Source organism: Thunnus albacares, chromosome 21 (assembly GCF_914725855.1).
Source record: "Thunnus albacares chromosome 21, fThuAlb1.1, whole genome shotgun sequence".
In the NCBI taxonomy this organism is placed as follows: Eukaryota; Metazoa; Chordata; class Actinopteri; order Scombriformes; family Scombridae; genus Thunnus; species Thunnus albacares.
In genome coordinates this window covers 19,600,820-19,616,413 of record NC_058126.1, presented here as the reverse complement: position 1 = coordinate 19,616,413, position 15,594 = coordinate 19,600,820, and the positions used below count along the sequence as shown (strand labels likewise).

Sequence of the window (15,594 nt, the reverse complement as noted above, 5' to 3'; positions counted from 1 at the left end):
TAGAGCAGCAGCCTCCAGTGTACATAAACTGAGAATGGACTTTTCACATCTTGGATAGTTAAATATTTGAAATATAAAATATCAGCAATTTTATAGATTCTGGATTTGTCAGTTAGGGAGACGGAGATGTAAGTGTAAGAACTGTTAACTAGGTAATTGAACTGTTTGCTGTCTTAAAATGTGTCCTGAGTGGATCTTTAAGGTTATTTCACTTGTTTCTGCTGGTTTAACTCCCACATACGCAGGTGAATAACATTTTGGTTTACTCAACTTCACTTTGGTAAATATCTTTTAAAAAGTAGTTGAAACATCTTGATATTAATTGTTGATGTTAAAATTATTTTATATCTTCATTTTTCATATCTATTTCATGTGTTTTAAATTGTACTTAGTAAAACAGTAAACATAATATCATTGTGACTAAGCAAGCTAATGTACATTATAAGCATTTCTTTTCTCAGTAGACCAGGAGAAAAAACATTTTTCCAAATTTAACACAGATTAGTTTTTGTGCAGTCATGGCTCCCTAACACCCAGCGACCTGCGACTGTTACTGTAAGTGTTTATTGCTCTGTGCCTACGATGCAATAAATATTCTTGTACATGGAAGACTTTGAGACTTCCTGCGAGCGGCTCCTCTGATGTCCTCAGACCTTGATCGATGGTTGGAGGAAGCAACCTGCCCTAAAATAAACCCTTTTCTCACTTAAAATGCACATCCACACTTCTTCCATCTGCTCTCTTCTCTCTCTCTCACCTTGCCTCCTTGGGGCAACGGAGGGTTATAAGCAGGGAGTAATGAGAGGAAGGAGCCGCGGTGTCCAGGATGGTAGAGTGATAATGACCCAGCTTTTGTGATATCTATTGCTTGTTATCGAAGCCCTCGCCAACGCTTGTTGTCTCATTACCCATGACTTGAACCTCTCTTTATCCAGAGGTTGCGTATGTCGCACGCACATACACACACACACACACACACACACACTCTTACACACATAGAGACACTTTCCGGCCAGCTCTTTAGTCTCCTCCTTAACACGATAATATTATGTCTCTTAATGGGAACAGGGAGCTCAGTGCCAACAGTTCCTCTGGATAATTGGCTGCTTCCTCACCTGCTGACATCTCCCCCATTGACATTCTTACATTTTACATTTAAGGTGCTTCATTTCTTTCCCCCTTAACCTCTTTCCCCTTCCTCTGTCCCCTGACTTGAAATACTTGTTCTTGTTTTTCTTTTTTTTTGTGCTGCTCTTACATTTCTTTTCTCTATCATCATCTGCAAAATCCTAGTTTCCAACCATATCTATACATAATGCTCATTTCAATTCATGCAATGGATTTTTTTTGCACTAAAATGTAGTAAGTTAAATTATTTTATTTTTTAACAAAGCACAGGATATGCTATAGATTTTTTTTTTACTATTTGTACCCAGTTTTTGTGAGTATTTTTCATCTTATAATGTCCATTTTAATATCTCACCTTTACCAAGCTTTTATTCCCATATGCCATCTGCTTTCACGTAGCATTAAAGGATGTTTTTTTGTGCTGTGTGTATTTGCTGCTTTGTGCAGTGTGTATTTGTAAGCTACTGAGCCTTTGCTACTGACCTTGTCCGACCCCTCAAACAATTATTTACATTATATCATGTTAAAATGACTCGAAATGCTGTGAAAGTATTTGACACAGGAGCTGCTCTAGATCAACCATACCTGAGTACAATGCATCATATTTACATTAAAAAGTCACAAATATATCACTGAAAATAATAAATATCACTGTATATACATCTGAAACAGCGCCTTCACACTGTACGTCCTTCTGTACGTCAAATCCCCACATCTGTACATCTTATTGTTTTAACTCTAATATAATGAAGTGAATAATCTAGAATGTGTCTTGCTGTTTTAACCTGTCTTCAGGCTTTAGGCAGACCATTAAATGTGGATACAACTTCCAAAAGCAGTATATTATTTTTCACAGATTGTCTTTCTCACACTCTCATATTACACATATGTCACCTCTTCTTTTTGTCACAGCTTGTGCTCTGTTTACAGCAACCTGCATGTGATTTATTAATATAATCCATTTTTTTACTGATGCACTATTGTTTGCTAGGACCCAGTGTCTAATCTAATCTAATCTAATCTAATCTAATCTAGTCTGATCTGATCTAATCTAATCCAATCTAATCGAATCGAATCTAATCTAATCTACCGACAATTTAAATAATTAGCAATGTGTGTATTAATACCATAATTTTGCAATAAACAACTGTCAGCTACATAAGGTCTAATTGATCCCTGACTGGAAGGGGCGTTGGGTCAGCACACACACACACACACTGACTCAGCTGACGGATTAAGCAGTGCTAAAATGTCTACCAGTCTGTCCCTCCTGTCTCCGACCGCTGGCTCTGGTCTTCATCAATCACCTGCAGTCGAGCTGCTGTTTGTAGGCAGGAAACCTTCACACACTTGCATCTGTGGGCTCGGCCAACTGGCTCACTGCTGTGTTTCTGGCTAGAGAGATATCAAGGTATATGCAGGTTGTAGACAGGCTAATTTTTTACAGTTTAAGGTCAATTGAAAAACGAAAATCAAAAAAAAGGAAAAGATTGTGATTTGTGATTACACATACATAATGTAGCCAATGAAATGAACAATAAGAGGGAAAAAAGACAAAAGGAAATTGAATGTTTGCAATCTTAACGCCCGGCTGTGTTTCAATAGGTGTTTTAATGCAAAAACTTGAGACAAAAGGAAAAGTGAGACCGCAGGCCAGAACGGTTGGCAGATATAAATGGATACTACGTAGCCTAGAAAGTAAGTCACTGTGTGTGATATAGTGCAGTAGCTCCACCACTTAAGAGATGACACTTGAAAGCAGCACAAGTCACAACATATTTATGTTAAAATACAATGGCTTATATCCTAAACTGCAAACTGGGACAATAACAAGGAAGAGTGACAACTTCAACCTGTTTAAGTGAAATTCTAGTGTCAGTGCTTTTGCTGTTCACTCTATTTCAAAGGATCTCAAGTACATTTAAATTATCTCAGCTACATAAGCAGAAAATTGAAATATCCTTAGTTTATTTCCATTGTTCGACGCATTTCTTCTATGACATTTCAAATGAACATTGACATTACTCTCCAGAAACAGGTTGTTATTAAACCAGAAAAAACAGGTCCATCATCATACTGCTCTAGATGTTTTAAAGAATTAAATATTGTAATTCAATATAGCTGATATAGCCAAGTTTTATCATTTAAACCACTTTACGCACAGCTGTATTCATTGCAGCTACACAATCTCACTCTTGTTATTGACACCTGCAAAAAAAGTATTTTATTATAAAACTGTCATGTAATGTATAGAATGATAAGATAGTCTCTCAATAAATGACATTTACATTAAGCAGAGCACTTCAGAGTCCTGCTCAGTATTTATGATTAAGGCAGCATCGGGTCAAGTCAAGCCAGAAATCTAATTTGTTACTATATGACCATAATTGCTTAAAAAACACAACGTTTCTTGATGGTTTTTTGATATTGATGCCTGCTCTCCATCATTGGAGCCCATGCAGTGCGGGGTGTGTGTGGGTGGCGAAAACTGTAACACTGTAGGCTTGATACCGTCTAGTGAGATGAGGGTTTGGTGTGAAAGCAGCAGGATCCAATTCACCCTGATGGCCTCGCTTACTGATTTTCTCTGTTTTGATGGACAACAAACACCAACATGGCACCCCTCCCTAGCACCCATCCAACTTTCTAGTCACACATACACCTTTCACCCATGCAATGGCGCCAGCTAATGCTCTCTCACTGTCAAGTTGTCTTCCCATAAGGGAGGTTTATTCACCCTCCTCCCCTTTCTTCTGTTTCTCATTTCTCCGCAGCGCCAGATCGCCACGCAGGACAAGGACCATGATTGACAGCCAGGGAAGCTGAGGAGACCTGTCACTCATCTTCATATCAGCGTGTCAGAGGGCTATCTCCTTCTCGCTTCCCCCTTCTTCCTCCTCCTTCTCCTCCACCATCCTCCTCCCTCCCTCAATCCTCTCCTCTTATCTTATCAATGGGCTGGTAACCTCACCATCCCTTCGTAGTTATCCACCACTCCAGAGACCTGAAAGAGACTGAAATAGTAAAGAAAAACACGGCAACACTTCTAAACAGACCCTTGCTCCACCTGACGGGAGTTTGGCATGCCTCCTCACTCCAGCTGAGTGAGCTGTAGTAAGTGGAAGTAGAAGAGGGATCCCTTGTTCATACGCCTTCATAAGGAGATACAGCTCCTTGAGAAGGAGCCGAGAGAGGACCAGTCATGCGTTTCCAATTTGCGTTGACGCTGCAGGCGCTGTGGACTGGTGTTTGCCAGGCGGCCATGCAGCACTACCCTGCAGCGTGGGGCCACTACGATGTGTGTAAGTCCCAGGTTTACTCAGATGAAGGCCTGACCTGGGACTACATGGCCTGCCAGCCAGAGGCAGCAGACATGACCCAGTACCTGAAGGTTACTCTGGATCCCCCCAACATCACCTGTGGAGACCCTCCAGAGACATACTGCGCCCTGGTGAGTACATAAGCACACTGACATGCAAAAAGCTTCACTAAAAAATGCAGAAAAGAAATCCATCCTTTAAATAAATTGTAAACCTAGCAGAAAACAGTAAGGCAGCTCTTTTATCTGTGTGTGTGTGTGTGTGTGTATCACATATCAGCTCGGCTTGTTCTGACCTCAGAGACGTGACAGACACTTTCAAAGCCCGTGTGACTCAGACACGTCGCTGTGGCTGGAGAAATAGAGGTTCGCGCCCGTCGACGTCAGTGTCTCTGCTGTTCAGAGAGCTGCTTCTCGACGTGCACAGCAAACACTGTCTGATGTGCTGTTGACGCTGCTTACTCGCAGAAAACACGCTACAGTGTGACTTTACCAACGAAAACACACCTCCTCATCTCACTCCATACACATATGAGAGTCACATAAGAATACAGCTCCCTCAGTAGTTCTGATTTCAAAGAGAATAGATGTTCCAGCACAGCTTTTTCTGTTGCATCAGTGTGTGTCTTTTAGCAGAGTCGGATGAGTGAGCGGCCTTAAAATTCAAACAATCTCTGGGTGATATAGTGCACATGTGGGCTAAAAATACAACAGTATGTATGAGGAACTTAAATGGAACACTATTTTAAGTGTAAATACGCAAGTTTTTTTCACTTTTATAGAGTTTTCTGTCATCTTTACTTATAAGCATTCATTGTTTCGAACCAGAACACACTGGTGCAAAATTAATAAGAATAGTGTAGAGTGCTGTGGTGTAATGGTTCAAGAACATTCTGTATTAGTCCTGATGGTCAGTTTTCACCCTTAAAATCTTTATTTGTGGAATCCAGTGACACTTTTTGTGTTGTGGACATTTGTTTTCCTTTTAATCATACCTGCCTTCCTTTAAGTAAATTTATCTGCTTTAGTTTTCTCAGATCTTCTGGTGATCAACTTTGAGATAAAGCGGGTAGGAATACTTCTTTTGTCTGTTTAGCCACGGAAATTCTCAGTGCTCCTGCTATCCGCTCCATTTTTCATCTACTTTTTACCAAGCAAACTATAGACATAGTGAAACATCTACTATGCAAAAGAGATATTTCTCCCCAAAAGAAGATTTCAGGAGCTTGCAACAGGCTAATTCATTATCATACTGTATGAATCAAATTTCTTTTTTAATATGACAAACTGCACCATTTTTCCTACTGTTAAGCTTATAGTTGTTTTGGGACCGAAAACACTTGACTGTCAGAGGGCATTTTAAAATAATGAGTCAATTAACATTTCTTTTGGTTTGATTTTGCAACAATAGCTAGTAAGAGTTGTTCAATCACGGAACAAATTTGCCATGTTTGACTTGTGAATAAGTGGCTCTACATTGTTGCACACTACAGCAAAACCATGCTGACTTAAAAGTGATATTTTTCCAGATGAGAGGGATTTGATATTTAAACAGCACAATAAAAAGCAGTGATTGGTTGATTGGCTCCCACTTGGAGAGCCTCTGTGGTGGCTGTTGATTCTGCAAATTATATCGCAATCATGAAAATCACAAATTCCTGGTGGAGCTGAAAATAAAATGAGCAAAAGATGCATATTAGGTCAAGTATTTAATTAGCAAACCGCCCTCCTCCTTATTCCGGGTCCTTTTCACTTTGAAGTTCACAGCTGGTCGTCTCAGATTAACACTAAATGATGAATTCATTTTGGGTCGTCGTGTGTTAGCGAGTCATCAAAGATTCCCTCAGAACAAATACACTCCTCAACAGCTTCAAGAGCTCTTTGGATAAATAGAGAGATGTTCCAGGAAAAGTGGGAACTTGAGGAGTATAAATAGACAGTCGCCATCAGCACGAAGTCAGCTGAGAGGAGAGACAGAGGAACAGAGAGGGATTAACAAAACACAGATGACAGAGACAGCGAGCGAATGATCAAGAGAGAAGTGAGAACGGGGGGATCATGGGGGAGACAGAGACTCAGAGGACTATGTGCAAAGCATACGGTGTCTGAAGAACTAATATCTCCTGCGTGGGGCGGGATGGGGGCTCTGAAATGTGAATAATTCAACATGTTTTGTAGCTAATGTGTTTTATTCATAGGACACATTATTCAGCCCGACGTCTCTCAGGCACTTTTTTGAAAAATGCTGACACCCATGATCGGCTGAAGGTTGGTTCAAGGCAAAGGGAGTTAGTGGCGGTTGAGAGGGAAGGACGCCGTATCTAGGAGGTCATCATCAAAATGGGGTCAACCTCCGTTCTCCCTCTGGGCAGGCCCGTGACCTCTGATTGATCCGCATTTGAACCTGAAGTGTGTCTGGTATTTGCTTTGCAGCGGCTGTGTTGCGGATAAATTGGATGATGTCTGAATCCTGGATGAGCAGCGGTCCGTGTCTGATTCTTCCGTTGAGCCGTTTCTATTTCTGGAGTCACAGTTGAGACTGAGTTTATTATTATTATTGCCAGCCTTTTAACAGTCTGATGATCGCTTATTGAATTAGTGGGAGTTTGCGCCGCGCTGTCGCCCTCATGTCTCCGGCAGTCAATGTGATAGGAGTGTTTCAATTAAACAGGCAGTGGTTAGCTCCCACATAACCATTTCCTCCCTCTACTGTACTCTACTCGTCACAAATCACACAAACATCAGTGAAATATGACCCCTGCTGCTTGCCATAGAGTCCAATACTCTGCAATTGGTTTATGTTTACCCCAGGCGGTAACGTGGCTCCAAATCAACATCAGAACAATTGTCATTGATATTCCAGCTACTCTAGCTGCCAATATGCTGCTGCAATGCCAATAGTGGTTTGTATCGTAAGTAAGATCATTGCAGATTCGGGGCAATTATCATTAGGCCGCATTATCGGAGAATTTCATCTCTCTGGTAATTGATTTTGCGCTCATAGAGGCTGGTGTATTTTAAAGCCTTGTGTCTGCTTCCTGGAGTGCTGAAGGTAACAGACACCAAAGCCTGACGAGAGGAGAGAGAGAGAGAGAGACAGAGATGCAGCAGCCCGAGGGCGTGGTGCTAATATGAGCATGGTTATCTCAGGTTGCGGCCTTCATCCCAGGGTCACAGATAAAGGAAGACAGCCTCACACATACACATACAGTATGTTGGCACGTACACACACCACTCTCCCCAGTAAAAGACTTTTTTATTCTGCTTCTAGCCCAGTGACCTTTTCGATAGCAATAAGCTGGCATTCACTGAACTCTGCAACACGAATCTGCCATCATATGAGATTTCTCTGTCCCCTCCAGTTAGACTCTGACTGGCCTTTAACAGCCTGGACAGGTCACACAGCCTCAACCAGTTGATGATTGAGTTTTCGCAGCATTCAAGCGAGAAGCTTCGACGTCATACAAAAATTGGGCACCACTGCAGAAGAAGCTGAAGCTCATTACTTGTCTAAGAAGTCTGATTATTGTGTATACTGCAATACTACTTGAACTGTGATTGTGTTTCACAACATAAAACATAAAATATAGTGAACTGAAATAATTCTGTTGCATTTAAATGTGCTGGGCAGTATAGGTAGATTAAAGTGAGTTGTAGTTGTGCTTTCTGTGTAGCTCCTGCATCATAGTATAGTGGACTCTCAAGGGAATGATCAGTATTTCATTTACTCTACTGCAGAGATATGCTGTTAAAACTGACGTAAAGTAACATCCACTCATTTACTTACACACTCCAACACACAACTCATCAAACAGCATGACCTTGTATGTGTCGGTTCTTCTTTGATGCATATGGCATTAAAAATAGAAGAACCCCCTTTCTAGGTGTAACTCCATAATTCATACCACATGTAAGATACATGCTTGTGTGTATGTGGATGTCCTCACGCATTCCCGTGCAAGTACTGTATGTCTCCATTTGGGCCATCAATTTGCAACCAGGAAATGCTGATGAATGCTGAAACCTGAGTCCCGGCAGGCTGGTACATTTCAGAGCCAATCAAATCTAAATGAGGAAACGAAGGGGATTATTAAAAAGGTGGTGCGGAGTGTGTGAGTTTTTTCCCATTTTAGCTCCAATAAGAGGTCATTAAAGATGTGCCATGGTAACTCACAAATAGTGTCTTAATTATTCTCCTTAGCTAATGAGAAAAGTAGAGCGATGCACTGATTTCAGCTTTAAAAGTGGACTTTTGGGTCTTTTTTAAGCATTAGCAACGCTGGAAGAGTCAGTAAAAGTAGCTGCATTAGAGTATGTGATAATTGTTTTCTCCACCAAAGCTGCAGTATGGAACATATTCATGTTCTTCATGTTAGAAAGTTATATTTCCACTCTGAATGTTTAAATCCCTTAAACTGTCATTAAATGATGTTTTGGATGCTTTGTGTACCATTTGCTCATGCAGCAAGTACTTTACAGTATATATGGTTGATGGTGCAAATATGCCACATGGTACATCTATGAAAATAAATAGAAAAGCCTCATGAAACAGCCCTTTCCTTCTGTTTTAAGTGTTAAATAATTAATTTCATCCCTGAGTTTTGCCAACTAACCAGTTTATTCATGAGTCAGCATTAACTACAACAATAGCAGAGCACAAGGTTTTTTAAGTTAGTATTTATTTGTGTCACACATGGTCGTGAACTGACAAACAGGTTAAAAATACTGAGGTGAAGAGTAGATGTGTTTTGTTTTTTTGCTACTTGTGGTGTTGTGGATCATCTCGTTTAGTAAAAACAGGTGTGTGTTGTTATATCTCCTCAGCGGTGACAGGGCACTGTCAAGTGAAATAAGGGTAAAACTGTTGCTCAGTGGATGACATTCTATTTAAGTTATTGCGTTCATGTGTGTATTTGGGTGTGCTTATATCTTAACTTTAGATGTCAAAAATATTTAAGTATATGAAGTATTTATATTTTTGTTTTGTCTTTGTAGTTTTTGACTACTTGTAGCTATTAAATTCACCCCTGTGCTTACCTGAGCAGATGGTACGTTCCAGTTTAAATTAGGCTTAGATGCTAATGGTGTTACTCACTTCTCTGCAGTGGGAGAGAAGTCTGCAGCCTACTGTGAAACTCTAGCTTTTGTTTGTTCATTTTACCTCAGATTAATGGTGTTTTTGTTGAACTGTGCCTCTTGCTCCAGTTTTTTTTTCATGAATTCATCATCTCCTTCAAAGGCCCAGTGGGCCAACAAAGAAAAAATGACGAGTTTTATTTGTTGCATGCTTAAATATGATCTGCCTTCACTAAACAGACAAGCAGCACTCATAATAGTAATTTAGAGCATATCATGTTCAATGTTTTATTTGCTGTCTCAATGACCAGCCCACTAAAGCATTAGCAAGGGCTTTGCTAGGTGTTTTAGCCAATAAATGCAAGTGAGGGGTGCCACTGGCTCCCATGGATTTACACTGGGATATACAAATCTGACCTTTTCCTAAGCTGATCCTGATTAGAGGTTTCAGACAGACAAAGCGTTTTACTCCGTTCCCTGTACCCCACCCCACACTCAGGCACTGTGCCGCCTCTCCACAGGCTCCATGCTGACATTTCCTTGAGAGACGAGTGTGCTGTCAGCAGCAATATGTCTCATTTCATAGTAACACTCAGTCAATGCACAAGTTAGAGGAGGATGAGAGAGTGAGAAAAGCGACGGCGGCATCTTTCGCAGGGCTACAGTGTTGTCTGTGACATTCTGTCTCATAAACTTGTTTATATTGGCTTTTCTGTGAGGGGGCGAGACTGCAAAAACATGCACAAAGGCAGCTTTTCAGACCTGCTGATTGACTTCAAAAAAGGTCAGATTCCAGGAACGTAGTAGCAATTAACCAGCATTGAAAAACTAATTACTCATTCAATAGAACTGTTTAACATCAGAGGATTAAGTCAACTTGATCCATTTTATGTGTCTTCTTTCATCTCTGCCCAACCGAACCAAATCAAAGGTTTATTGAAATTAGTGACAGAGGCACAGGATATGGACCAAAACAAACTAAAAGGAAAGACGTGTACTGTAATTCTCAAACTCTTAGTGCACAACTGATTGTTCTTTGTTTGATTTGTGATAGCTATCTGGACCCCGAAACAAAGCAGGCGTTATTATTTCTGAATAATTCACAGACAGGCAGTGTTTGAGACCAGGCTGAATTTTTCACACATGATCTTAATTTATGCTCAAGGGAATTCTGTTTCTTTTACTGTATGTGATTTTAATTAGCTTAATCAACACTAAACACATTTTCAATTTGTAGTTAAGGTACACTATTTTCACTTTCATTTCACTTTTTCACTTCATGTATATGACATGACACTCTTATGTGTGGAACAGTTTTCATTATCTAGGAGCCATAAAATACTCAAATTACCTTTAACGCAACTGTGAATGATATATTATGCTAAAGGAGCAGGGCCTCTTAAATTACTCTAAAATACAAGGGACTGCTACTTCAACATTAGACCATATCTCCATGAAAATTAATCTCACACAGGAACCTCTTCATCTTTTATTATCAACATCATGACATAATGTACAATACTTATAACAGCAGCTAGATTGTAAACTTTACTGTAGTTATTACCACTAACACATTCCCATAACACAAACCAGATACTACTACTGCCTCCACCCTCTCACTGTTGATGCTGATGGGATTGTGGCTGTTATGTTTCAGTCTCCTGAAGACCAATGTCAGTTCTTTTGTTTTCTTTGGGTATATATACGTGCAAAACCCATTATTAAATCACTGATATCAACATATTATTGTCAACAATGCTATTTAAATCATCCTCACTCAGGAAGAAGCTTCAATGTCAAGGGCATTATATCTTGCAACACGAAAAATGTAATACATATGCTTAAATTTCCCTGTGGTCTTGCTTATATGGGGAAAACAACCAGAGCCCTCAAAACTAGAATCCCTGAATGCAGCCCAGTTGCTGTCCATTTTAAAGAAGCCCAGCACAGCATATCCACTCTCAGATACATCGGCATCAAAGCTATTAAATACCTTCATAGAAGAGGTGACATTGACTCTCTACTCCTGAGGAGAGAACTGTTTTTTTATACACTGGATACTCTCATACCAAGGGGTGTGAATGAGGACTTTAATATCAGACAGTCCCTGTGATTGTTTATTTATTGCTGCCATGTGCTCTTCAGGTATGAATTCATTCCTGTGCTGTTTATTAATGTCTGCATTATTTATATCTGACATGGTTATTCCCTGCACTATTTTTCGTATTTGAGTAATCATCTGAGGGTTGGATATTGTAGATTCCTTTTTAGAAATGAGGGACATCTTTTTAGAATATGGAGGTGCCTCTATTTAAATCTAGCCATACTGAAAATATGATAGATACTGGCCTGATGTATTTCTATTGTGCTCTGAGCATCCTTTATATATTTCTATGCATTATTTGCATATATTTTTCTTTACACATGTGTTTGGCAGTTGTGACTGTATATATAATATCAGTGATATAATGGATTTTACACATATATCATGTGACTGTCATGTAACCGGAGTCTATGATCTATTTAAGACGGCGACTGTATATATTTTGTGTGTAGTCTGAAGAAGAGCATGTAGCGCAAAACGTCACTGGTGGATGTCTCAATAAACTGCATCTAAGGGAGCTACAGTGTTCAGTTCATCTTTTTTTGTCATCTTATATAAATATCATTGGTCTCATGGCGTCTATTTCAGACATTGTGGGAGTTCTAGAAGTCTATCAGACTACCCTGCACGTTGAAAAATGATGCAAAGGGGTACCCAGTGCGTTAAAAATGACGCCAAGGGGTGTGACAAAGCAGCACTATTTGATGCCCTGGTAATGAGAAGGGGCTGCATTACCACAAGACACGATACATGCAGCATTTTGATTCATTTTCATTTTGATCCCCCCCCCCCTCACACACTCCCCACTCCCCCCTAATCTGAACCCACCAGCATGAGGAGCTTCCATTTTGTATCTTGATACATTCAGCTGAAACTCCAGTTCAGTGAGAATGGGTCAGATATTGTCTAACACAGCACAGAACTGTCAAGGCATCCAGACTGCATCTATCTGACCAATGTGAAGGTTAGACACTCTGTGGTCACAGGAGGATCTCATCATATTCTCCCTTCGCCATCCTGTGCCATAAACTTTGCATGAGAATCAGGCACTGTCTGAATTTTTATCATTTTATTTCCTTCAGCCACTTGTTCTTCCAGGTCTTCAAGCGCCAACACAAACACAGAGTGGTCAGCCAGCCTTGGCCAGGCTCAAGAGAAGTCCATTAAACAAGCGTTGGCAGAAAATCCCACACATTCTGTTATGGCCATGCCAGGAGTTATTTTGTGATAGTGTGTTGTCATTTACATTTTTAATGTACTGAGTTTTTCACCAATGTGCCACATCTAAATGATTTCCTACATTTCCTAGAATGCCTTTTGGCAACCCACAGGAAATACATATAACCCAGAGTTGGATCAAGAGTGTATTTAGTGATATGGATCATATTTTGTCACTTTTGGATCATTTATGAAACTCATATCTCAATAGATTATTAGGGACTTTGGTGAAACACATGATGGCTTAATTGACTGTGTGCAACTCATCAACAGTGATTGTCCAATTAGCCTTAGCAACCGTAAGTAGGCACAACAGACCAGTGAAGTTTTGGATTTCTCCACATGCCAAAATTATGTGCTTAGGGCTATATTAGGAGCAATACTCTGCATTTAATGAGTCTGGATTTTTTCCCTAGCTTTTCTAAAACCAAAAACACAAGAGCAAAAGTGTAAAGCATGGATTAAACAGTGTATTTACCTGCTCTGATGTAAGCTGAAAATGTTAGCATATCAGCTAACTAGCTTACTACCTACAGTAACCAGCCATTACTTTCAAAGTCAACAAGCATATAACTAACTAACTAAATAACTAACTACCTAACTCCATTAGCCTGGCATATGTATTCCCTTCACTGTGTAGGAGTTGGTCCTGGATGCTATCAGAATTTAGGATAACATTAGTGGCTCTATGGCTGGTTTTACAAAAGCAATTTGCGAGGACTGCTTACATGCATACCGCAAATTGTTCTAACACCTCATTTCACAAATGACTATCACTTGCAAAGTGCAGATACATAGGATACAAATGGATATACAGGATATGAATGGATATAAGAGTACTGTAAAAATGCAAACAGGAAAGGAAGGAAATGTTTACTCCCAAGGAGAAAAGTTTATAACAGTAAAGTTGGTGAAAAAGTTGGTATGCAGACAACATCAGGTGTTGCTGTGTGATGTTGTGTTGTGTGAGTGTGTGACTCGTCTATCTGGGCTCCATCAAGGCGTTCAGTGTTGCCTCGCCGTTTACACTGCCATAACAAGATAACAGGGGGCCTCCTTGACTCCAGCCTCCCACAGGGTTTTCTGTTGACTTTTTGTTTTTTTCAAAGTTTGGAGAAAAAACATCTCTTCCTTTGCCACAAACTGCGGAGAGGCAAGCTTGTAGAAGCTGAAGGATGGAAAATCTCCATCTTTTTTTGTACGTGTTTTATAAGAAACTATATGTCAGACTGTGAAAGTGCCACGTGAAAAATACTGCCTCGCATGCATGAGAATGACGTCTGTAAGAGAAGGGCTAATGTTTCATTTTGGGAAACAAAAACATTATATTTCACTCTTATTCAGCTTTGACTTCCAAATAAAGAAATGAATTCCCAGAAAATTAGTATTGAATATAAGTCAAGGAAGGAATGATCCCTCATAGCTCAGATTTAGCCTCTGAATATCTTAAAGACTCTCACTATTGACTACAAGTCACCCAGAAATATCACATTGTCTTACTGTTAAATGCTCTCTTCACTCACTGGATTTGAGGACCCATGCATAATATGAACCAACCATATGGGCCTTCAGCCTGATTTCTATGACACAGGGATTTTTTTTTTCTTCCATGTATTTTATTTGACGGAGGCATTTTTACCCCCTCTCTCTCTCTCTATTGCTTTGTGGGCTCTAAATCCCTCTTGCGGTAATGGGGGCTTTTGTTGCATTTCACAGTTCATCACTCATGGAAAATTATGGTCTGGAACCCCCCCCCACACACACACACTCATCATCCCACTGTACTCCTTCCACCTTTTGTGCATGAGGCTCCCAGAATAGATGGAGATACAGTAGTGGGCTGCTGGAGAGATCCGTTGACTTCTAATTGCTCTTTGAACCTCTGGGGTGGATTTCCCCTCAGAGCTCATTCGGTTGAACACTGATTTTCACAATACCCCTCCCTCTGTGGGATAACAAATGGCGAGCAGGCAGACTTACAGAGCCGCAAGCATGGCATATGGTTGCATTCATATTTAGAGGCACTCATGATTTCATTTATTTGTGTTGAGGGCTTTTAATGTTAATTGCAGCAGATAAGTGGTAGCGTTCTGAATAGAGCAATCCCAGTGATCCCATCCCTCATTTTTATCCATGGTGGGAGGTCAGATGCTCCCACAACCATGGCAGACGCTCTCCCTCCTCTACTCAGCATTTCAAAGCAGCAGGGCCTCCCATCCCTTATCAGTACAATAAATGCCTTTTTTTTTGAGGGGGGGGTAAGTGTGTATGCGTGCTTCTTTGTCTGTTTCTATTTGTATGTGTGTATCTATATCCACACCACAGGCTTTTGTGAATTCTGAACTGCAGCTCATATCTTACTGTTTTAGACCACTGTTCACATCTATTTTGGGATGTAACCTACTGTATAGGCTGTACCAATATGAGCTGCTATGATGTGGGAAAAAACATGTGAAGAACAACATGTGCAAGTATGTGCCTTCAAATTCTGCCTGGATTGAGTTTATTTTCACCTATGTTGCTTTCTTTACACCGTTGGGGTTTCTTAGCCAAACTGTTACACTACCATTACACCAATGTCACAGTTATAGTTGTCTCAGGTGAGCATTTACTTACTGTCATGGCAACACGGTTGCATGTAGGCTGCATGCTTTGGGATCAGTCTTGTATGACACATTCATGTCAACCTAATTGGAACTGGAAAATGCAGTTGCTGCTTTTTGTGTTTCAGACTCATCAGAAACCATAA

At 40.2% G+C, this 15,594-nt stretch overlaps 1 protein-coding gene across 6 annotated transcripts in view; it reads left to right on the top strand.

Moving 5' to 3' along the window:
* ntng1a (netrin g1a) overlaps positions 1-15,594 on the top strand; it is a 107,319-nt gene that overhangs the window by 6,924 nt on the left and 84,801 nt on the right. For all 6 annotated transcript variants that reach the window (XM_044340216.1, XM_044340221.1, XM_044340220.1 and 3 more), the window contains exon 2: positions 3,903-4,579. In XM_044340216.1, the coding sequence (XP_044196151.1) occupies positions 4,331-4,579 (249 nt within the window). In that variant the 5' untranslated portion in view covers positions 3,903-4,330. The remainder of the gene's footprint in view (positions 1-3,902; positions 4,580-15,594) is intronic.